This window comes from Rhinopithecus bieti, unplaced genomic scaffold, assembly GCF_001698545.2.
Source record: "Rhinopithecus bieti isolate Rb0 unplaced genomic scaffold, ASM169854v2 scaffold_74573, whole genome shotgun sequence".
Classification (NCBI taxonomy): domain Eukaryota; kingdom Metazoa; phylum Chordata; class Mammalia; order Primates; family Cercopithecidae; genus Rhinopithecus; species Rhinopithecus bieti.
In genome coordinates, this window is record NW_016828021.1 from 397,148 (window position 1) to 422,410 (window position 25,263).

The 25,263-nt window shown below is 38.0% G+C and overlaps 1 protein-coding gene across 1 annotated transcript in view; it reads right to left on the minus strand.

Annotated features, from left to right (window-relative positions):
• LOC108523542 (contactin-associated protein-like 2) overlaps positions 1-25,263 on the minus strand; it is a 1,139,721-nt gene that overhangs the window by 353,713 nt on the left and 760,745 nt on the right. The window contains exon 11 of the mRNA XM_017864187.1: positions 559-678. Coding sequence (XP_017719676.1) covers positions 559-678 — 120 coding nt within the window. The remainder of the gene's footprint in view (positions 1-558; positions 679-25,263) is intronic.

Consider the following 25,263-nt stretch of genomic DNA (forward strand, 5'->3'; position numbering starts at 1 on the left):
AAAAAAAAAAAAAAAAAAAAAAAACAGATTCTTAATTGTTCACGTCAAAGGTAAACTTTTTGAAAAGCACAGTGTCAAAATGTTTTATTGCATTAATAATACATTTCATCATCTTATCTAAGAAATCCAGCAATATTTTGCTGATTAGATGCTGTCATAAAAACACAGCACCCTTGGCCGGGCGCGGTGGCTTAAGCCTGTAATCCCAGCACTTTGGGAGGCCGAGACGGGCGGATCACGAGGTCAGGAGATCGAGACCATCCTGGCTAACACGGTGAAACCCCGTCTCTACTAAAATACAAAACTAGCCGGGCGAGGTGGCGGGCGCCTGTGGTCCCAGCTACTCGGGAGGCTGAGGCAGGAGAATGGCGTAAACCCGGGAGGCGGAGCTTGCAGTGAGTTGAGATCTGGCCACTGCACTCCAGTCCGGGCGACAGAGCGAGACTCCGCCTCAAAAAAAAAAAAAAAACAGCACCCAAGAAACAAACCACTGGTGGAACTGCTTATTCACAACATATAGAAAAGCACTGTCATAAAACATAGATATGACACAGTTACCTGTCATGTTGCAGTAAACTTTCAGAGGCCCCAGAGGTCCACTGCCATCAGGATCTATCCAGTAGTAATTTGACGTCTGGCCTAGGTGTTTGTATGCTTCACAGGAAGGCTCGTAGATAGCTAGAACAAACAAAATATCCTACATGAGCACAGCACAGAACAAATGGCTCCCCAGATAAATACCACAGTGGCACAGGCAATGCTAGCAAACCACTAGTTTGGAGTAGTTCTTCCTGGAATGAACATGCCTCTAAATTTAAATTCATAATTTGTTTCTTTCTCTATAAGCATTCCTGACCTAACAAAGATATCAGGCTCCTGGTATGACTGTATGCTGGGGAAAATACTAAAACAATCAATCATGAAACAAATGTAATGTTTATTTTACTGGGGCTCATGATCATTGAAAACAATATTTAATTTATACTTATTTATAGATATTATCCCCTTACTATAAAAAATTTATATTGGCTGCTTTGTTGGTTATCAACTCAGAGGCCAGAAAAAATTATCCTTCATTCTCTCTGCCTCTCTTGTGCACACACACACGTACGCTCACACGCACACTTATTTTTTGCATAGTTAGTACAAGTTGTCCATAAATATTATGTAATTTTGAATCTTACTTTATCTCAAAAAAAAAGGTGAGAGATTTCATTGATTCATTTTATTTGTTCCAGGTGCTTTAATTACATCAAATCTAGTTTGTGTAGAAAGCTGACATTCATGTAATTAAATTATGTTTTTATTCATTACTTCCCTTTTTATTCCAGTGCTCATGACAAATTTTCTTTTTCTCACTGAGACTGCACCTGTTTTCAGAAGTACAAAACGGACGTTTACACATCGCCTTTGTAGTTAGAACATCTAACATGCTACCGAGAAAACTTTTTGTAAACAGCTCCACCCAGAAGTTAATGAAGAATTGAAAGTTCTTTTCACAAAACTAAGATACATTTTTGGTAAAAATATGTCTACCTGATACAAAAGCAGGGAAGTCTTGGGTAAGTTTCACTTGAATTACACTCTTAGGGGTTGCTGTGTGTTAAATTACAAAATGGTACAAAATAAATTACAAGACATTGTAAAGCTTATATTGCACTAATTACAAATAATTGCATGGTCCTAGAATTAGAGAGCTTGCACTGAGGAGGGTCTCAAGGTCATTGCCATCTCTCTGGATTTCTAGCCTGGCTGTGCACAAACCTCGGTAGTTACTCTAACAGGAATAATTAGGCTCTGGAAAAACTTGTTTCTCCAGCCAAATTCACTAGAGCCTGGTTGAGATCAGAAAGTCAGTTTCATGGGTGGTCTGATTCTGGGACTTCCCTTTTTTAACCTTCCTCTACACCAAGTTCTCTGTGTCTCTTTTGGCTTTCCAGGGCTTCCTCTCTCCAAGGATATTAGACTTTCAACTCTATGTCATTTCAACAACAGAGTACTAGATTCAAGCTTTCTAAAATTCTTTGATCTATTAATTTCTCCTTCCATGCCTCCCTCCCTCATTTCCTCTTTTGCACATAGTTATTGAGGAGCTATGGTGCATTGAGCAGTGTGTTAGGCATTGCAGATACAGCTGTAAACAACACAGATAGAAGGGAACAGTGTTTGTTCACTAATTATTTTGGTATTGCTCATTCGTAAACTGCTATTAGAAGAGGATGGGGCTAGAAAGCTAAGCAAAGCCCAGACATCTTTTGTCCCAGTGTAATTATTAATATGCCCACTTTTAATGTCCCAAGGGCCTCATTCAGATGATAAACTACATGGCTGCTCTAATTCAGAATGTCATAGCAAGTAAAACAGTACAATAAAAAGCAGAGGAAAAGTATTTTTAAACTGTTAGCAGGAAGATGGCATAAGTCAGTATAGGTTTTGTATCAACTTAAACAGAATGAAAACTCTGTGTAGCAAAGCAACAGGTTTTAGGGAAGTAATTCAAAAGGTAGAAAGAATATTTAGGCTGTTTCAACTATAGGTTGCCAGTTGAAAGATTACCAGTACTTAAACTAAAGCAATATGACAAAGAAGAGAGTAAATAGAACTGATGAACTGATTCAAATGTTTCAAAGGTTTTGTTTGTTTGTTTGTTTGTTTGTTTGAGACAGTTTCGTTCTTGTCACCCAGGCTGGAATTCAATGGCACGATCTCGGCTCACCACAACCTCTGCCTTTCAGATTCAAGTGATTCTCCTGCCTCAGCCTCCCGAGTAGCTGGGATTACAGGCATCTGCCACCGTACCCAGCTAATTTTGTATTTTTAGTAGAGACTGGGTTTCTCCATGTTGGTCAGGCTGGTCTCGAACTCCTGACCTCAGGTGATCTGCACCTTGACCTCCCAAAGTGCTGGGATTATAGGCTTGGGCCACTGTGTCCAGCCTCAATTTTTTTTTTTTTTTAAGATCTGCAAGACATAGAAACCAACTGGATGTAGGTCGTTAGGAATAAAGAGGCGTTAAGAGTAACCTAAACTCACAATCTTTGCAAAAAACTGTTTTATTAATTTTTTATACCTCTCTCCAGATTATCAAAATTGTTATGTACAGCTCAAGAGAAACCAGGATGTCAGATTCAAATTCTAGTTTTCCTCTTAGTCCCTTTGGCCAATCTGCCATTGAAACCATCCCCCTTCTTTTCCATTATAATATTTAGTAATTAATCATTGTCTTTTCCTTCTGCCAAAACTCCTTATCATTTTCCTTCATCTGGTATCTTGTTTCCGACAGTCACCTTATTAATTGGCTGTTCTACCCAAATATCTCTTTACTTCTCACTAAAGTGTGCTTTTAACCAATGTTGGTCTAGTTGTGGAACATCACTTTTATGTTAAATAATGTGTAATATTTCTTCAATATCTATAAATTATATCACAGATCTTCATCTATGTGTACAAGAACTTTCGTTGTCCTAACAGGTCTTTCTCGGCTTCAGCTGCCTGCCAGCTTGAACGCTGTGCTCTGGTCAGGCAAATTCGCCACGGGAGCTTGCTTACCTCACACTCACCCTTTCTGGGGTGGCCTTTGTCTACAATACTCCAGCTGCTTTCTCAATCTACAAAAGTTCTCAGTCAGAGTTAACAATTAGGCTGGGCAAGGTGGCTCACGCCTGTAATCCCAACACTTGGGGAGACTTAGGTGAGACGATTGCTTGAAGCCAAGAGTTTGAGACCAGCTTGGGCAACATTGTGAGACCCCATCTCTAGATACATTTTTAAAAAATATTAGGCTGGGCACGGTGGATCACGCCTGTAATGCCAGCACTTTTGGGAGGGCAATGCAGGCTGAAGGACAAGAAATCGAGAGCATCCTGGCCAACATGGTAAAACCTGGTCTCTTCTAAAAATACAAAAATTAGTTGGGCATGGTGGCAGGTACCTGTAGTCCCAGCTACTTAAGAGGCTGAGGCAGGAGAATCTCTTGAATCCGGGAGGCAGAGGATGCAGTGAAACAAGATTGTGCCATTGCACTCCAGCCTAGGTGACAGAGTAAGACTCCATCTCTAAAAAAGAGAGAGAGAGACAGAGGAAGGAAGGAAGGAAGGGAGGGAGGGAAGGAAGGAAGGAAGGAAGGAAGGGGGAAGGAAGGAGCTGTTTTTCTTCAAAGTGTAACAATTATTGTGCTTCCCTTTAGCCTGCAATAGGCCTAAGTTGCTTTGCCTCATCAATACATACGGAAAAGCAAACACTTCAGTCCAAAGTTTTACATGTATGAAACACCGGGAGAGCTTGTTAAAACAGAAATTCCTGGATTTCACCCCAAAGACCTGGACTCAGTAGAGAATTTGCAGTTATAACAAGCTCCCAAATGATGCTGGCACTACTGTCCTCTGACTGCATTTGGAGAAAAATAGATTTCATCCTGAAAAAAGGTAAATTCAAGGTAGACTAATTTTTATTTATATTTAAATATCCAGCGAAAGTAGGTTACTGAAAGACAATACAGTAAAACTGTATATATGATAAGGTTAGAATGCCAACTCACTTCACTGGAAATATGATAAAATGGAATGGGATGCAAAACTGTGTCAAAAGAAATACATAAATACACAGAAAAATGTTTATAAATACATCAAAATAGTAAGAGTTGTTACTTTTCAGCAGTAATATTGTGGGCGATTTAAAACTTTTATAGATTTTAAAATTTCCCACATCACTTTACAATGTGCATATGTTATGTTATTTTGTCTTTAAAATACATTTAAAAATATGTATCTAGAATTTTGACACTGGAGTAAAATGACAAGAATAGGTGTGATAGAGCAAAATCACATTAGTTTTATCATCTGAATAAAGAATTAATAAATTTTAGTTCATATCTCCTTTCTGTCATTTACTGCCTGGCTACTCTCCCTAACGTGGTTTTTTTCAACTGTAAAATTGAGGTATTAAGTTGGTGCAAAAGTAATCGCGACTTTGCCATTAAAAGTAATGGCAAAAACTGCAAATGCTTTCATACCAACCTAATAGTAATACCTTCTTCACCAAGTTATTGTGAAGATTAAATAAAATCAGATACTTCAAAAACTAGAAGTTATTGAGTATATTTAATTTTTTATGCAGATAATGAGCTAATGACAGTATTTACCCTGCACGCCTCAGCCAGTTAGCTCTGTTCCCAGTGGAATCCTAGCTGGGTTGCACAATTTTTGCACAGTAAGCCCTAGGAGATGACAGAACACAAGAGCTAAGGCAGCCACTGAAGAAAGAGAAGGGTCTGAGCCATCGTCGATAATTGAGTTTTGCCAGTAGCCTGCTGACGAACAGAAAGGTAATTGGGTTGATGGCAAAATAAATAGACTCATCAAGTCTATTGATTTATTGGTAAAGTAATTTTTCTCTGTTGCAACTCCAAGTCCCAAGTAAAAGTTCTCATGCTATATATTCATAAGTAAATCTCAGTTATTCAGAAATATTACTACTGAACATAAATATCAGATTGAATTTCATAGCATGCAGAAATTTAGACAGTGACAGTGACAAGTCCTAAATATCTTTTTTTTTTTCTTTTTTTTGCGATGGAGTCTGGCTCTGTTGCCCAGGCTGGAGTGCAGTGGTGCAATCTTGGCTCACTGCAACCTCTGCCTCCTGGGTTCCAGCGATTCTCCTGCCTCAGCTTCCCAATTAGCTGGGATTACAGGCACCTGCCAACATGTCTGGTTAATTTTTGTATTTTCAGTAGAGATGGGGTTTCACCACGTTGGCCAAGCTGGTCTCAAACTCCTGACTTCCGTCTGCCTCGGCCTCCCAAAGTGCTGGGATTACAGGTGTGAGCCACTGCACCCGGCCCCTAAATATCTTATTCATTTTCATTAAACAATGAATGTTGTCTGCATATTACCTATCAAGGAAAATGATGAAGTACTATTGTATGAGTTTCCTCTTGCTGCTATAACGAATGACAGACACTTAGTGACTTAAAATAACACCAATTTATCTTACAGTTCTAGAGATGATGATACTGTTCATAATAATGATACAGTTCTGGTTAGAAGTTTGAAATGGGGTTCACTGGGCTAAATTCAAAGTGTTGGTAGCACTGTATTTCTCCTGAAAATTCTAGCGGGGAATCTGTATTCTTGCCTTTCCGGGGTATAGAGGCCACACACATTCCTGGGCTCATCGTCCCAGTCCCCCGTCTTCAAAGCTAGGAATTATGTGGAATATTCCTTGTGCTACATCATTCCAACTCTCTGCTTTCATAATTTCTTTCTCTGACTATTTTAAGGAGCTCTGTCATTACACAAAGTCACCCAGATAATCCAGGATAATCTCCTCAAATCAAGGCTCTTAACAAGTACAAAGTCCCTTTGCCATATAAAGTTACACATTCACTGGTTCCATGAATTAGGACATGAACCTCTGGTGGGGAGCATTATTTTTATCACAACTATATAAAAACTATATAAAATAATATGATTTTATATAAATAGTGTATGGAAATAATATCACAACTATATAAAAATAATGGCTCTATTTAAAGAATAACTTTTATTAAGCAACTAATGTGCTTCCAGTGTTGTGGATGAACACAAGGTATGTTAAGCAGAATAATAAAGAAAGATGGAAGACTGAAGTCAAATTTTCATACTGACTTTAAAGGTCCACATAGCCTTGAAGGTTATGTCTACCAGTAGAACATGAAACACCATGGCCCAAGCAGAGGATGTGAGAGAGAAATTCTGTTAACGCCTCTGTTCTCTGCTTACATGCAGACGTGGCCGCAGGCCTATACAGGATTGCCAAAACACTGGCAGAGAGAGAAAAGCAAAAGGTTTAAGAGTAAAAATAAGTAATAGGCATGAATTGCTGGCAAATAAAGCATCAATTAAAGAATGGATAGGGTTGGGGGAGAAACATGAAGGAGGTCCTATTCCCTAGGAGAAGAGCTACAGTTCCATGATGCTGATGAACTGAGGAAGACTCTTTCCATCCCTGTCTACTCCTGGTGCTTTGAGAGAAACAAACTTGAAATATACATCCTTCCTGTTGTGACCTTGAAAGCATGAGGATCACTAGAAGTGGGCAAGTATTAACCCATGTGAGAAACTTACTCACAAGTTAAAGCTGAGCACATACATAAAGGTTATCTTTGGAACATCATAAGCAGTCTTCCTGATTGTACAGAAGAGGGAAAATATTCACTTTTAATGATTTGATATGAAACTGGGAAAAAGCATGAAATAATTTTAAATCTAATTTTGATAACAAATGCTGTAATATAACATTTTTCTTATCAATCAATCGCTTAAGAATGTCCTCACCTTTCTGCTCTTTTATATTGGAGGCGATCACAAGCTTACTACATACCCATACATACTTGCTGTAGGGACCAGGTTATAAGATGCTAAAAGAGGTATTCGTTTTCTGGGAATTTCTACCCTTGAATGAATAAAGAAACCTTGTCATGTAAAATGTAGGCATAGCAGTGATATAGTTTATATAGGGCTTATCTGGGTTGGTATTGTTCAGTGTAGGATGGTCTCTGGGGCCCTCCTTGTTCTGCTCCCTTTTTAACCATGAAACCACCTTCTGATCCTAATCTGATTTTCAGAAATAAGTTTCTATATTGGAAAGAGGTATTTCTCATTAGAAACCATGAAACTGACTTTATTATTATTATTTTTTAATCTCAAACAGACTCTAGTGAATTTGGTTGGAGGAATGTGTTTGCCCAGAACCTAATTATTCCTGTTAAAGTAACCACGAGGTTTGTGCACAGCCAAGTTGGAAATCCAGAGAGGCGGCAATGACCTTGAGACCCTCCTCAGTGAAAGCTCTCTAATTCTAGGACCATGCAATTATTTTTAATTAGTACAATATAAGCTTCGCAATACCTAAGTCCTCATTAACACTTGAATATTAACCTCATATGTTCTCTGTCTGTTTGGAGTTTTTTTTTTTTAGAGCTTGAATGAATGCCCTGAGTAAACTACATTATTTCCCTTAGGGACCACTGTCTCATTATCAGCACACAGCAAATGAAGATGGTAGAGAGAGTGTGGATGTAAAAACAGATATTCTGTATGCTAAGATTGTGTCATGAGCTTTCCCTGCATATAATTTCTGTATGAGATGTTATTCATTATAGCCCCCAATGAGTTTGTTCACCTGTCCAAGTCTCAAGGGGAGGGAGCAAATTAGGATTTTTTAAAAAAGACAAAGTTTCAATTTCTTGTTGAAATTACAACAGCTTGTAGTTCTTTTACTTGATAAGTCCTTCAGAAAGTTTCTGAAAGCCAGAGTATATCTACATTTATTATTTCATTTCTATTCTCTCCCTTCCCCATACCCAGCCCATTTTTGTCTTTTATTTGGTCCTTCCCAAATCCCTCTATAATATACATTGGCTCCAAGGCAATGTTTCAAAGAAAAAAAAAATCCATACTATTGCAATGCCAGTCACAAAATCAGAACTCTTTGTCTCTACATCACTGTGACTGCTATATTTCTTGGTGACTTCAATGTCCATTCTTGGTATTCTATGACCTACACTCCACAGAATATCAAATTTTCCTGTATTTTATGACTAAACCTAAACAACTCTACTTGTATTTTATTCAGAGTTACTATTAGGTTATAGAAAACTCTAAGAAGGAGAGAAAGCCTACAAAATCCAACAGGCATGCTAGAAACTCACGCTTCCTCAATTTAATGGGTCTGCAAGAAGAGGCTTAGCATCCAGTTCATCTTGCTCAGATCCTATAGAGGTTGCTTCCATCTCCTTAGTCTTAGTCTCCATTCCCATCTCTAACCTTCTCCCTCTCATTTCCTTTTCTTTCTTTCTTTCTTTTTTTTTTTTTTTTTTTTTTGAGATGGAGTTTTGCTTATCACCTAGGCTGGAGTGCAATGACACAATCTTGGCTCACTGAAACCTCCGCCTCCCGGGTTCAAGCGATCCTCCTGCCTCAGTAGCTAGGATTACAGGCATGCGGCACCAAGCCTGGCTAATTTTTGTATTTTTAGTAGAGACAGGGTTTTACCATGTTGGCCAGGCTGGTCTCTTAACTCCTGACCTTGGCCTCCCAGAGTGCTGGGATTACAGGCACAAGCCACCACACCCAGCCCCTTTCTTATTGCTAATTAATTATTTTATGAACACCCACTAATGTGGTAGTAGTATCTAACACTATGCCCTGCCCTAGGAAGAAAAAAGTAAAAAAGTCATAAACCCTAGCTCTGGGGAATTTGCTATGTAATATATGAGGCAGGCATGTTAACTAAGAAAATACTATATATAATTTGTTAAATGTTATAAAAGATTATAAAACAAAGTACTCGGAGACTTTAGAAAAAGAAATTGGAGAAGCTGATTTAGGACAGTTCGGAAAGACTTTATTTGTGAGTGGTTTTATGCTGAGTCTTATAGGACGAATAGGAGGTTGCAAGAAAGACAAGAGAAAGACTTTTCCTTACAGTTCCTCCCCAGAACCATGTCCTCAGATCATTTAATGGTTTTCAAGATTTACCTCCTCTCTTTTTTCCACTGGCTACATCTTCTCTATTCATCTGCAGTGGTCTCCTGGATCTTAGATTCAAGGGCAGGTAGACATGTGCTACATGCTATTCCTGTTTCCCAGTCCAGTCTAGAGAAACTCCTGCTTCTTAACCACTTACACCTTAGCCCCTCAAGTCAGAATGTTATCACTGCTGTCTCACCTTCAAGAATGTCATTGATACCTATCCTGGGCTTTCACTACATTCTCATTCTCTAGGACTTTAGTAGACATTGTCATTGATGGTTGACTCCTCATGGAAACATTCTTCCTTCATTTCTGTGCCCTTACGTTTGTGTTTCTTTTTGCCTCTTGACTGTCCTATCCTCTGTCTTGCACTGTCATTTTTCTTCTCCTGGCCTGGAGAGAGAGTTATTCTCCCAGGGCTCTGTCACTGCCATCTGCTCAGAGCAATTATTTAATAGTCAACTTGTCCAAGATTGCTCACCTAGAAAAAGGCAGAGCCAGGATTTGAACACAGGAATTCTGACTACAGGGTCCTTACACTTGTTTAAACATTGTGTTGAATTGTTTCTACTGATACCATGGAGAAATAAGGCAAATTTCATTCTCATCATTGAAGGATAGTGTGGAAAAAAGTGAGGGATGTGATTCACTAAGGAAATGACTCTTGGAAGTGTAAATTTTCTTATTTATATCTGTGTGTGTGTATGTGTGTGTGTGTGTTGAGGAAAGAAAATGGAGTAAAGAAATTCAAATTCTCCATTTGTTTTAGCTAAACAAATCACAGTTAAATGAAAATCAGACTTTTAAATTAAAAGTGTTCATTCTAAATGCAAACTTTAGTCATTTTAAGTAAAGTCATTCTATGATTCAAATAATAAAAAGATAGCTATGTTTTTATACTAATTTACAGCTGTAAAATGTTTTACTGTAATTTATCTAATTCAATGGATGAGGCAATAGGACTGATTTTAATTGTTAAATAAAGCCTTTCAAATTTAATGAAAAAATAAACCATTAAAAAATGTGAGCTTCAAAATTTGAAAATGAAATAAGCTGTTTCCCATAGTAGAAAGAATTGTGTTTAAACTCGTATATAACTCAAATAAAAAACAAACAAAATACACCGCCCAAAACTGAAGGCCATAGAGGGACACAGTGGGAAGACTTTTAGATCAAGAGTCAGAACTCCTTTTTGTGCCTTGGTTCTGTAACTTACAGTCTGTATGACTTGGATTATTTGCCACTTAAATTTTCTGAGTATAAATTTTCTCATCAAAATGAGGTATTTGATGGGATATTCAAGTTTTACTTTGGCCAAGCACTCTAAGATCTTAATAGTTTATGGTGCATATTTCAAAAAGCCATAATAATCTGAATGTCTTTGCTAAGCCTTTATAATTTCTTGTCCATTATTTAAGTATCGGTGTAGTAATGAAGACATTATTGGTGATTTCAGAGCTCTTCTGTCAGACTTAAAAGAAGATTTAAATATAGCTAATCCCGATAGGAAATAGAGAACACTCGTCGATGAGTACAAGTGAGAGTCTTTTTTCAAACCGAAACAGCAACAAGACATTAGCATCCTTGAGAGTCTATTGTTAAAACTGAAACAGCAACAAGATATTAGCATCTGATTTAGGTTTAGGATAAGGAACTTCCCGGGCAGTGGCTTTCTCCAACTTCTTTTGAGATCTGAGGATTATATAAATGTAGGCTTGTTTTATAATAGGACAGAAAGATCAGACTATTGCTATGATTGCTAAATGTCACTTACATTGCTTGAGATTCTGTTAAAGTCCTCTCAGAATCAAGTAATGAAATTGCTGGTCTTCAAAGTAAGCCCCTTCAGTAGAGATTAAGGAGTCAATAACTTCAGCATTCCTTACACAATCAAGAACCAGAGAAGTAATAATATTTTCAGATATTCCAGAATCTTAAAGTATCTGCCACTAATCTAGGCACATAGAAACTGCTGCATTAAACTACTCGCACTGTAATGAAAGTTTTTGTGATCTTTATTCTGACTTTATTGATCCTATTTATGGCAGACAGCATGAGAAGAAAAACAAGTTATTACCACCTGCCAGAATAGTTGAACTTGATAATGATATACCTGGGCCAATAGGAGAAACCTATACTGTTTGTCTTCCAATTTAAGAAAACAAGAAAGACTACGTATTTCTGGATAATGTTTACTTTAGTGCACATAAGAACTATGTCATTTTTGCTACATTCCTACATGATAGCACAATGCCTGGTGTCCGAAAGTTAGTCAATGAAAGCTCACTGAATATTTAAATTCTATGCGAATAGTATTTTTTATGGATACTATCTCCTTACCCAGTATTTTCAGATAAATTTATGATTTCTTACAGCATTGTGGCTTAAGTACACACACACATATTTATGTACTATATCTATATGTATATATAGTACCTGTATTTTCATGGAACAATTTTTTTCACTTCTGCTTTTACTTGTTAGCTTATCTACTATTTAATATCTGTTGTAGTTATTTGGGGAACAAGATCGTTTCAGAAGGTGCTGGCCCAGTTCTACAGTTGTCTGGCATTGTCTTTCCTCAGGGGAAATGGATTTGATGTTGCTGATGAGGGACTGCTCCTCTCCCCATATCAGCCCCTTCCCTTTTTCTTCACTTCAGTTTGAGACTCTCTTCTACTCATGCTCAGGGTATTATTAGTCCATTCTCATGCTGCTAATAAAGATGTGTGAGACTGGGTAATTTATAAAGGAGATAGTTTAATGGACTTCCAGTTCCACATGGCTGGGGAGGCCTCATAATCATGGTGGAAGATGAAGGAAGAACAAAGGCACATCTTACATGGTGGCAGGCAAGAGAGATTGTGCAGGGGAACTCTTATGTATAAAACCATCAGATCTCATAAGACTCATTCACTACCACAAGAACAGTATGGTGGAAACCACTCCATGATTCAATTATCTCCATCTGGCCCTGCCCTTGACATGTGGGGATTATTACAATTTAAGGTGAGATTTGGGTGGGGACACAGTTAAACGATATCACTCAGCCCCACTGAAAAATAATTAACAAATGCCAAATATATTGTTCCAATAGGAACTTCAATCATGATCAAACTGAGTGATTTGTTCCAAGGCATTTATTTTGTTAAAAGTGGAAGAATAAAGTCATATTTGCTAAGGATCTGTAGTACTCATTTCTTATTATATAGTGCAACTTCTAAATCCTTCTATGAAAATTGTGATATTCCCCCCTCAGGGGAAATTTCCATAAAAGAAAAATTTTTATCAAGTATTTGATCATTGACATTCTAATAAAAATAATGTATTGCTTTATATAGCATGTGCAACCAAATAATTCAAATATAATGCATGTGTTATTTAAATAAATAGCTCTGATTCCAGGGTGTATGTGATAAGAAAAGGGGGAAGAAAAGAAGACATGGTGTGGATAATTAGCTTCTCTATGTAGATTATATATTACTCTATCAGACACATTGAGCCCACTGCTTCAGATCCCTTGACTCACCCCTTATACCAGCACTGCTGTGGTGACTACTTTTTATAGACCTCAGCAGGATTTGCAATGGGTGATGACCACGGGAAGCATTGGTCTTACCATATCTGTCAAGTATATGGGTTCCCCTTTACTTCAAACAATGGCTGTGATCTGGTCACTTAAAGCTCCTCAGGTCAGAAGTCCAGTTGTCTCTGTTTGCAGATGACATGATTTTATATTTAGAAAACCCCATCATCTCAGCCCCAAAACATCTTGAACTGATAAGCAACTTCAGCAAAGTCTCAGGATACAAAATCAATGTGCAAAAATCACAAGAATTCCTTTACACCAACAATAGGTAAGGAGAGAGCCGAATCATGAATGAACTCCCACTCACAATTACTACAAAGATAATATAAGCCTAGGAATACAACTTACAAGGGACATGAAGGACCTCTTCAAGGAGGCCTACAAACCATTGCTCAAGGAAATAAGAGAGGACATCAACAAATGCAAAAACATTTCATCCTCATAGATAGGAAGAATCAATATCATGAAAATGGCCATACTGCCCAAAGTAACTTATAGATTCAATACTATTCCCATCAAACTACTATTGACATTCTTCACAGAATTATAAATAACTGTTTTAAATTTCATATGGAATCAAAGAAGACCCCGTATAGCCAAGACAATCCTAAGCAAAAAGAACAAAGGTGGAGGCATCATGCTATCTGACTTCAAACTATATTACAAGGCTACAGTAACCAAAACAGCACGTTACTGGTACCAAACAGACATATAGACTAATGGAACTGAACAGAGACCTCAGAAATAACACCACACATCTACAAGCATCTGCTCTTTGACAAACCCAACAAAAACAAGCAATGGGGAAAGGATCTCCTGTTCAGTAAATTGTCCTGGGAAAACTGGCTAGCCATATGCAGAAAACTGAAACTGGACCCCTTCCTTACACCTTATACAAAATTAACTCAAGATGGACTGAAGACTTAAATGTAAAACCCCAAACCATAAAAACCCTAGAAGAAAACCTAGGCAATACCATTCAGGACATAGGCATGGGCAAAGACTTCATGACAAAAATGCCAAAAGCAATTGCAACAAAAGCCAAAATTGACAAATGGGATCTAATTAAACTAAAGAGCTTCTGCACAGCAAAAGAAACTATCACTAGAGTGAACAGGCAACCTACAGAAAGGGAGAAAATTTTTGCAATCTACCCATCTGACAAAGGTCTAATATCCCGAATTTACAAGGAATTTAAACATATTTGTAAGAAAAAAAAAAAACCATCAAAAAGTGGGCAAAGAATATGAACAGACACTTTTCAAAAGAAGACATTTAGGTTTCCAACAAATGTATGAAAAAAAGCTCAAATTCACTGATCATCAGAGAAATGCAAATCTAAACCACAATAAAACACCATCTCACACCAGACAGAATGGCGATTATTAAAAAGTCAGAAAACAATAGATGCTGGTGAGGCTGTGGAGAAATAGGAACGCTTTTACACTGTTGGTGGGAATGTATGTAAATTAGTTCAACCATTGTGGAAGACAGTGTGGCAATTCCTCAAGGATCTAGAACCAGAAACACCATTTGACCCAGCAATCCCATTAGTGGCTATATACTCAAAGGATTATAAATCATTCTACTGTAAAGACACATGCACACATGTTTACTGCAGCACTATTCACAATAGCAAAGACATGGAACCAACCCAAATGCCCATCAGTGATAGACTAGATAAAGAAAATGTGGCACATATACACCATGGAATACTATGCAGCCATAAAAAGGAATGAGATCATGTCCTTTTCAGGGACATGGATGAAGCTGGAAGCTATCATCCTCAGCAAACTAACACAGGAACAGAAAACCCAACACTGCATGTTCTCACTCCTAAGTGAGAGGTGAATATTGAGAACACATGGACACAGAGAGAGGAACAACACATACCAGGGCCTGTTGGGGGGTGTGGGTTGAGGGGAGGGAACTTAGAGGATAGATCAATAGGTACAGCAAACCACCATGGCACACATAGACCTATGTAACAAACTTGCATGTTCTGCACATACATCCTGTTGTTGTTGTTGTTGTTGTTGTTGTTGTTGTGTTTGTGTGTGCGTGTGTTTTAGAAGAAATAAAGACAGAAAACAAAACAAAACAAAACTCCTCATGCCAGTGGACCATCAAGCAAAGAAAGGAGTTACTGTACTGGCAGCGGTAGCTTATCTGGATTATGCTGAGGAGACAGGGCTGCTGTCCCCTAGCAGGCAGGGAGAAATATGTCTGGAACCCAGGGGATTTAATGTAATACCTGTTGCTGCTTCTGTGCTCAGTGTTAATGGTGATTGAGCAACTGCAGCATTAGTGGCTGGTGAAGAGCAAGGTAACTAAGGATCTAGATCTCCAGGAGATGAAAGTCTGGGTCACTGCATCAGGCAAGCAACCCACTGAAATACTGGCTTAGGGTGAGTTGAAGGGAAGGATAAATAATATCAATTATTGCCGTGGATTCAGCTGTAATAATAGGGATTATCATTTATTCCACCAATCTTTTACATTGAAATGTTGCAGAGATTGAACATGACTTTATGACAGATTAGATTTGAGAGAAGACATGAGCAAGTCTCAGTTCTGCAAGGGATGGGCTGTATCAGACACTTCTTGCATACTAATTTATATCCTTTTGGCTCCACCTCTTACTGCAGCCACTGCTGTGGTAACCAATGTCTCCTAGGTTTTAATTAGCTAATCACAGATATGGCATCTACCCTGTTCCTCTTGGTTCTTGTCCTGAGGGTTTCACTGATGCTACAGAGCAGGGTTAGTGTCAGAAATGTATGTGGCCTTATGCACGCATATGCCAAAAATCTGGTAAAGTCAATGCCCTTGGAGTCACTACAACAAAGGGGGATGAGAATCAGTTTCATCCATGTATACTCCTGGGCAGAAAGATCTGCGATGTGTTTCAAAGGGTTCCTCAGGGAGCTCCCCTGGGACGGAGCACCTAACTCAACCGACCACAGTCAACTTGACAATGCACTATTGTATTGGCTTTTCCCCTTTCCCTGTACACTGGCTTCACCAAGCTTCAAGTAGTCACAGAAATCATATTGAGTATTTAAGTGTAATAAAACATTGGTACTAGGCTAAGAAATTATGATGCACAAGTACACATCTACCTTTTTTAATCCCCCAAAGATGGTGTTACAATAACTAAGTAAACAGTCTTAGTTGTGGGCTTCTCCCTTGATATTCACCTTTCCAGAAGATTGTTCTGCACTCAGCACTCATCTATCATAGAGTAGGCACTTGATAAACAGCTTTTAATGAATTAATATATAATATAAACTGTTATTAAACAGTTAAGTAACTTCACTCTATCTGCTCTATCTGAATAAAATTATTAATAGTCCCTTTTTTTTTTTTTTTTTTTTTTTTTTTTTTTGGTGAGTTGGAGTCTTGCTGTGTCGCCCAGGCTGGAGTGCAGTGGTGCAATCTCGGCTCACTGCAAGCTCCACCTCCCGGGTTCACGCCATTCTCCTGCCTCAGCCTCCTGAGTAGCTAGGACTACAGGCGCCCACCACCACGCCCGGCTAATTTTTTGTATTTTTAGTAGAAACAGGGTTTTACCGTGTTAGCCAGGATGGTCTCGATCTCCTGACCTCGTGATCTGCCCTCCTTGGCCTCCCAAAGTGTTGGGATTACAGGTGTGAGCCACCATGCCCGGCCCATTTTTTTTCCTGCTGATCTTTACCATACCAACATGATAATGTGTACATAAATATGCAGTTGCACACACTGACAAAATTTTACAGTAATGTTCTTTAGTGAATCATGCCTCCTCTCATCTGTGCTCTTGTATGGGCCCTCCCACCATGATTCTGGGTCTGATTATATGGCTTGTTTTGATTAAAGAGACATTAGCAAATGTGATTGTATTAGTCTGTTCTCATGCTGTTAATGAAGATATACCCAAGACTGGGTGATTTATAAAGGAAGGAGGTTTAATTGACTCACTGTTCCACATAGCTGGGGAGGCTTCACAATCATGGCAGAAGGAGAAAGTCACATCTTACATGGCGGCAGGCAAGAGAGAATGAGAGTCAAACGAAAGCAGAAACCCCTGATAAAACCATCAGATCTCATGAGACTTATTCACTATTCTGAGAACAGTGTGGGGGAACTGCCCCCATCATTCAATGATCTCCCACCGGGTCCCTCCCACACCACATGGGAATTACGGGAGCTACAATTCAAGATGAGATTTGGGTGGGCACACAGCCAAATCTTATCATATATATAATATTAATAGAGAAAGAAGATAACTCAGGCACAAGTTTCTAGGGCCCATGAAAGTCATGCTGTGGCCCTGGAAAGAAGACTTGCATTTTTTTAAAAATTGAAATAGATATTTTCAGATTGCTTTCTGAAAGCCTATAACAATTTTCATTTTCTGCCAGAAATAGATAAAAGTACCCTTTTAACTCATCCCCACCAATAGTACTTATTATCACTTTTAATTGTTTGCCACTCTGATGGATGTGAAGTGATAGCTCATTGCTACTTAACCTGTATTTCTCTTACTACCAGGGAGCCCAAAATATCTTTTTGGAAGGCTGGGGCCATTGAAATGCGCTCTTCTGTGGGCTTCTGAGTCATCATTCTTTGCATAATTTCTATTTCTAAGAGCAGTTTGTATGTGTCATAACTGTTGCAAACATAATTTGCCAATTTATTATTTGGAGAAGAATATTATATGTTGTACATTTACAGACAAGAGTTTCAGATTTCTACCCATCTCTGCTGGCTTTGGTAAGAGGTTACCTCAAAACCTCATTTGTACATGTAGTCTTCTGTATTTTCTTCCAGTTTGAAAACACTTACATTTAAGGATTTAATCCCTCTAGAATATTCCATGACATGAAGAATATTTATAAATTTTTTCATTTAAAACAGGTAGCTTTATGTTTAAAACGAATAAATAATAATAATTGTTTGCTATCACAAACCTACAGAAAAGATATGGTGAATTGAACACAGAATGGGAAGACAAGAGATTACTTAGCCTCTCTGAAATTAGTTTCCGTTACAAAAAGAGGGAATTGAGTTAAATCATGGGTTTTCAAATGGAGTATATGGAATCCTGGGGCTCGCCATGGTTCTTTGGAGATTTACAGAAATGAGAGATGGATATTCCCCAAACAGTGAGGGTTAAGCTTCATATAAATCCTGTCAATTACTGGCGTATTATATGCATCAAGATCATGCCTAATGGTTTTATTTGAGGGGGTAGAAATGTTTGGGAATAAAACATAAAAACTCTGAATTAGATAATCTTCATGTCCTTCTTCTTATATAATTGTTCAGAATAAGAATGAGAAGGTAAAACAGAGGAAAAAAAGGAAAGTAGGAAAATCTTCCACATTAATCTTCACAAAATAGTATAAGGTAGGTATCATTATCCCCAAAGGAAAATCTAGGTTTTCTGGAGCTTGAATTTAATGCCATATTGGAATCTCTCTTTAAGAAAAAAATGAAATATTTACATACAAATACATATGTCGTTCTGAACATGGGCAGTGGGAGTGTGTTTGAAAATCATTCCTACACTAGATGCCTAGCAATATGTGACAATATAGAGAAATAACTTTAGAGCTCATACATATTGTCACATCCATACAAATTTATGGATCTCAACTTTATCTCAGCATGACAGCAAAACTGTTAAATGTTTCTCCAAAGATCTTCACCATGTGATGGAAGAAAGTCATATTGAAAGAGACAGAGCTCCTCGCTAGTCACAGTTAAGCTATCTTAACTTTGTAAATTTAACATAAGCATATGACTATGTGAACATAAGCATATGACTATGTGAACCTAATACCCTGAAGCTTAGGTCCCAATAGCTTCTCAGTTAACTTCCTCTGATTATTCCCAGCTTACAAATCAAGACACTAAGTCTCAGGGAGATTTAGGAATTTGCCAAAGTCACACAGCTCGTCGGTAAATGAAGTCCTGGATTTCAACAGGTGCTCTGTCTGCCGGGGTGATGTGACTTCCGCTGTCCAGCACAAACTCGTACTTTCTTATTTTTTTTCTTTTATTGGAGCTTTTTTTTTTTTTTTAACCATTGAACAATCCAAATGTCTCTCTGAACAAATTCTTCATTTAAAAAAGAATAAAGGAAAAGGATATCACTTTAAATGGTGAAGTGTGTGATAGGTGAGGAGGCAATTATATGATAAATGAAGAGTTTAGTTAATTAGATTATTATAGCATTGGACTGTAGCCACTGTGTCCGGGAACTCTATTAGACATCAATGCTGCGATAAGGCTATTTTGAAAATTAAGATGTAGGTGGAAAAACACTTCATAGTCATCTTCTCACACTTAGGATTTCAAAGCACATGTGGACCTGAACTACCTGAAATTCTGAAAAAGCTTCATAAGGAGATGACGTGCTACTGGCTCTCACTTATAGGAAGGTCTGTTATCTGGGCCAACACTGTATTATACTGCTTGCACTTTTTATTACCCAATCAGTTGCTGGATGATTTCACCTAAGTCGTTAATGATTAAGTGGGGCGCATATAGAAACTATCCAGCCTTGCTCCATTTCTTTTCCCTTGGTGAACACAGAAAGGCCAAACTCACTTTAATCATTAAACATAATATGAGAAGGTTAAAAATACTCTTTTAAATAGTTCTATGCATTCCATGATCAAATAGAAATATATTGAGTGTAACCAAAGTTTTGAATAATTCATGCCCTGCTCACCTTACCTTACTGGGTACGACTGAAAATTGGCCATATTGATTTTGTTGCCCAGTATACAGTGAGATCTCATTTATCTGACATCATTTGGGAGTGAGTTGTTCATAGAACCACAGAATTTTAGAGCTTGAGAAGACCTTTGAGAGCGTGTAATCTATCTCCCTCACTGTAAATACTTATAATAATTACTACAACAACAACAGCTGTTTGAGGTCTTCCTATGTGTCATATTATATACTGAGTGTTTTGTAAGTGTTGTGCCATCTGTTTTTCACAGTAATCCTATGAGGTAGGTATTATTCTTTCCATTTCAAAGGAGGAAAGTGGGGTTGACAGCAATTAAAGTAACAGAAGGCTATGGAGCTTGAAAGTAATGGAATGGAATGAGATTTGAGCCTATAGCCCCTGTTCTTAGCCACTACATTATACTAAGAGTTAAAGATATCATATGGCTTACTCACTCAAAGTCATTCACTAATTTAGTGTCAATTACCAGAGCAGAATTTGGGTGTTCTAACTGTTACCATCTTCCCCCTGTATCATATACACTTTAAAAGAAGTAGATCTTAAACACAAATGGAGTTTTCCTTGCTATAAGCACTAAAACTCATTTTATTTTAAGTATCGTTAGTGGAAATCATTCTACGTTATTGCAGTTTCCTGCCTCCTTAATCATACTACATTAAATATAATTGCTATTTCTTGCTGACTCAGGTTTCAAAATTACCTACATCAATCACTGGATTATGCTGCATCAATATGACACCTTTATCAAACGATCCCAGAAAACTTTGTTTCATTAACTTGTTTCCTTTTTTTTTTTTTGGAGACAGAGTCTCGCTCTGTCATGAGGCTGGTTGGATTGCAATGGTGCTACCTTGGCATACTACAACCTCCAACTCCCTGGTTCAAGTGATTCTCTTGCTTCAGCCTGCCAAGTAGCTGGGATTACAGGCATGCGCCACCATGCCCAGCTGATTTTGATATTTTCAGTAGAGACGGGGTTTCACCATTTTGGCCGGGATGGTCTCGATCTCCTGAGCTTGTGATCTGCCCTCCTTGTTTCCCTTTTTATAAGCAGTGAATCCTTACAATATATTGTTACTTGAGAGGTCATGTTGCTATTGTGCAAATTCTAATTGCTCTTCTTGTATCCTAACACACTGAAATATAAATTACTCTTTATATCTGTCACAGGTTAGGAAACAATATAGGCAGGCTTGTTTAAATTGGGAGTTTGAATAACTAAACAGAACAAATGTGACCTCCAGGTTAGAGGCGACTTTCTTTGGAGGTATTAAGCTGCATTCTGAAAAATGAAGTGGAGGCAGACAGAAGAGTCCAGGGGAAGTGCTGTAAAAGAAGAAGGAATGAGATGTGTAAAGGCTCGGAGGTAAGAGTGTGATGTCTGGGGGGTCTAGAATGACACTCAGAGTGACTGGAGTCCAGATTTCAAAAGGAGCAAGTAGGAGCTGATGAGACTGCAGACAATCAGGGACCAGGTCTTGAAAGAACTGATGCTTTAACTGAAGGACTTTGATTAAGTCTCAAAGTAATGCGGAACATTTGAAGGAGTGTAAAGAAGCAGAATGAGATGATCAAATTTTATTACAAATTTCCTTCGGCTGATATCAGCCTGGACGTGAGAGAGTTAACAGTGGAGTCAGAAAGAGTAGTTATAAAGCCATCGCATGGCTTTGAAATATCATCTTCTCAGAAGTCAGTATCCTCATTTCTGTAATAACAAAGAAAGAATGAACAATTCCTAAAAATGCTGCCAGCTCTAAAACTCTGTATTCTGTGATTCTTTGGGTTGTGATTATTCCTGACACCATGGTCCATAGTACCATAGTATGTGAAGAAATAAAAGTTTTTGACTTGGTGTAGGGATCTCAGTCTCTACTTGATTACAGCTGGAAGTTGATAGTGTCACTACATTGGCATCGTTAAGCAATCACAGTCAGGTTTTAAGGCTGCTCTGACATTCATTTTCCGGGTCTGAACAAATGTAAAGATTTATGATGATGGGGTAAAAACACAACGCAATTCAGCTTTCAAGAATTTCAATTTGTTTAGTAGTCCAGTAATATTCTGAGACTGTCCTAGTGGCTTCTCCAGAAGGAGGTACTAGTGAGTGGATAGTGTCATTGTTTAACTGCCTGGACTTTGAAGCCAAAATAGTTTGGCTCTGGATGACTCTTCTGTTTATGAGCTTTGGAAGTATCAGCACATCACTTAACCTTTAGTGGCCCAGTTCCCTTATCTGTAGAAGAGGAACAGCGCTATAACCTATCTCATAGAGTTTTGTGAGGAATGAACATTTAGAGAGTCTTGTACTTATTGAGTGCTGGGTAAGTACCAACTCTCATTATGCTAGCTATTATCTTCCCAAGGACCATTACTCTGGAAATGAAAGAGATATGGAGAATACTAAAGATAAATGGGAATGTAGCTTACATTTTTTGAGAGAGAGAGATATATGTGTGTGTGTGTGTGTGTGTATGTGTATGTATGTATATATATATATAATTTCTTTTTAAATAAGAAAACATTGGCTTATTAATTCAGTCCTAACTTACAAACATTCTAAAATCAGAACTAACAGTCTAGATAACCTAAAAACATAAGCCCAAAGTTGGCGTCATTCAGCCTCTGTATAAGCTGTTATACTAAGAGACACCTCACTATTTTGGAAAAAACAGAGTTTCAAAGAGTACTAATGGTTCAAAATTTTTTTTCTTACATTGAGCTGAAAACACACTCCCTGGAGCATCTTACTGGGGGTCCTAATGCTTTTCTCCCTTAACAATAAGCCTTTAATTGATGAAACTAAGTAGAGAAAAAAAAGGTAAAATACTCAGAAAAAAAACTGGCATAAACATGATATCAGGCCTTTTAGTTGAGGAGTATCGAATTTGTTTTTACTGTTTTCCCTGGGAAACATCCAAACTACAGGTGGCTTTATGAAAATTTCAAAGAGAGTAGGGAATTTTTTTTTTATTTTTTTATTTTTTATTTTTTATTGTCTCACTCTGTTGCCTAGGCTGGAGGACAGTGGCATGATCACAGTTCACTGTAGGCTTGACCTCCTAGGCTCAAGAAATCCTTCTGCCTCAGCCTCCCAAGTAGTTGAGACTACAGGTGCATGCCATTTTGTGGGCTAAATTTTTATTTTTTTAGACGGGGTCTCACTATGTTGCCCAGGCTGGTCTCAAACTCCTGGCTTCAACTGATCCTCCCTGCTTGGCCTTCCAAAGAGTTGGAATTACAGGCATGAGCCACTGCACTTGGCCTAATGTGTTTTTGTTGTTGCTGTTATTGTTTGTTTTACTAATTTTTTTTTAGCAGGGCTACTATGACTCTAGGAGAGAGTTGGACACAGTATAAAAAAGTTATACCCTTCACATAATTGTCTGCAACGGAAGAAATTTTCATTCACCAGCATTCACACTTGATTGAACATTCTTAAAACATTGCTTGATTTTTAGGACACCTTGACTTAGATTTTCTTACATCGATTAATGTTGAGTTTCTTCTATCTTAAATTTGACTTGCATCACTGTGAGGAGTAGTTTATTAAAAAGCTTCGGGGAGTTCATGAAAATATTTTTCCAGAAGGTCAGAATCAAAGAGTCACCACTAACTCAGTTTCCTGGGAGATTTTTAGTGGTCTGTAAGTAAATGTTTTTTCAAATTCATATCAGAAGAAATAACACATAGAAATAATATATTCAAGGAATCTTTAGTTAACATCCAGCATGCGCAACATCCATTTTTAGGTACTATAAGGAAGAATGCACACAAGTTAAAATAGCCCTTTTGTCAGCACATTTTACGTAGGATCCATTTTCAGAGTCAAAGTATAAACATCTGAATCAGTACAAACCTTTATAACATGGATTTCTGGACCCTTGTTAAATGAAGGCATATAGTAAAAGATGTGTGTGTTTCTTTGAAAATGGTTAAAGATATTCATTTTAATTTTTAATTGAATGAAAAGTCCACATGATCTAGATAATCACCCTGTAATTAAGTCATGCTTGTATTGTGTTAGCATTGGAGATTTCTTTAGTAAGGAGCTACAACTTTTTTTTTAAGGTTCTTTAAGAAAAAATGACAGAGATGGCCTTTGTAAGTAAGTAAGGCCCCATTATAACATATTCAATTTGATAGTAGCCAATACCACACTTACATTGAGAACAGGTACTTTGCTTTAGCTAAATATTACATGTCACATTAAATTAATGTTGATCATTTGGAATAAATTAATTTTGTCATTCAGTTTGAATTTAATTTTTAAGTTTGTTTTATGATTATATAAGAGTTCTAAGCATACAGATTTATTCATAGCTTTATGATTATGAATGCTTAATAGAATAATCAAAATAGTTTAATTTGCCACTGTGTATTTATAGTTTTAAAAAGGTACTTATTTGGAAAACATTAGGAGAGAGTGTGAAAGTCTCAAACTACCTATCAGAAAGGTTATAACTGTGTTACTCACCTTGTGTTTAAGGCTAGACTGAAAGACCAGCATGGTTCTTTCCACGTTTGGGAATCTGTAATGTCAAGTACTAAACTGTATTGTGAAAGATTAGACAAAGGATATATCACTGTGGTCTGGGTGTTGAATGGAATAGAGCAGGCAGGGAACTGGTTGAATCGTAATAAAAGGGTCGGATTTAGAAAGATAGGGAAGAGAAGACAGAGGAGTGTCCATTCTTAGATGTGTGGATAGAGAACTGGGATTTTTATGTGACTTTAGAAGAGTTGGCGTGGTGAGAAGGGAGGCTTTATGGCCAGGCATAGGTTAAACATGTTATTTGAAGCTATGTTCAAGGCTTGGGAGGTAGCATCAGGCAGTATGAGCAGTTGCGGGTCGTGAGAAAGAAAGTGATTGCATCAAGCAGCTATTGAAAAACGTGAGTCTAATGGCAGAGAGGGAGGTGCATTAGGAAGTCAGAGAACTCTGCGTGTTAGCATTGCTCTCGCCACCTTGAAATGCCCTGAGGCCTCTCCAGGACTCCTCTCCCTCCCACTGCAGTAGATGTCCAAAGATTTCAGACACATACACTGCGCACAGATACTTCCCCTCATTCGCAAAAACTCAAGTGGCACTAGAATTTTGGAAACAGCAGTCCCAGTGGGCACAAGGCAGCTGGGGTCTGGGGCCTGACTCCTCTCTGTCCCTTTGGTGTCCCCCAAAACTGTTGGAAGCGAGTGAGCACGAGGACCAGGAAGTCCTTGTTTGTTTTTCTTCATAAAATTGATCGCAGCCGGAAATGATATTTACTCGTCTTTTTGTTTCTTTCCACCTAAAAAGTAAGTTTCAAGAGGGCAGGGGCTTTATCTGTACCTACTCACTGGTGCATTTGCAGCACCCTACTGTACATGGTAGATGCTCAATAAATAGTTGTTGAATGAGTCAATGAATGAAAATA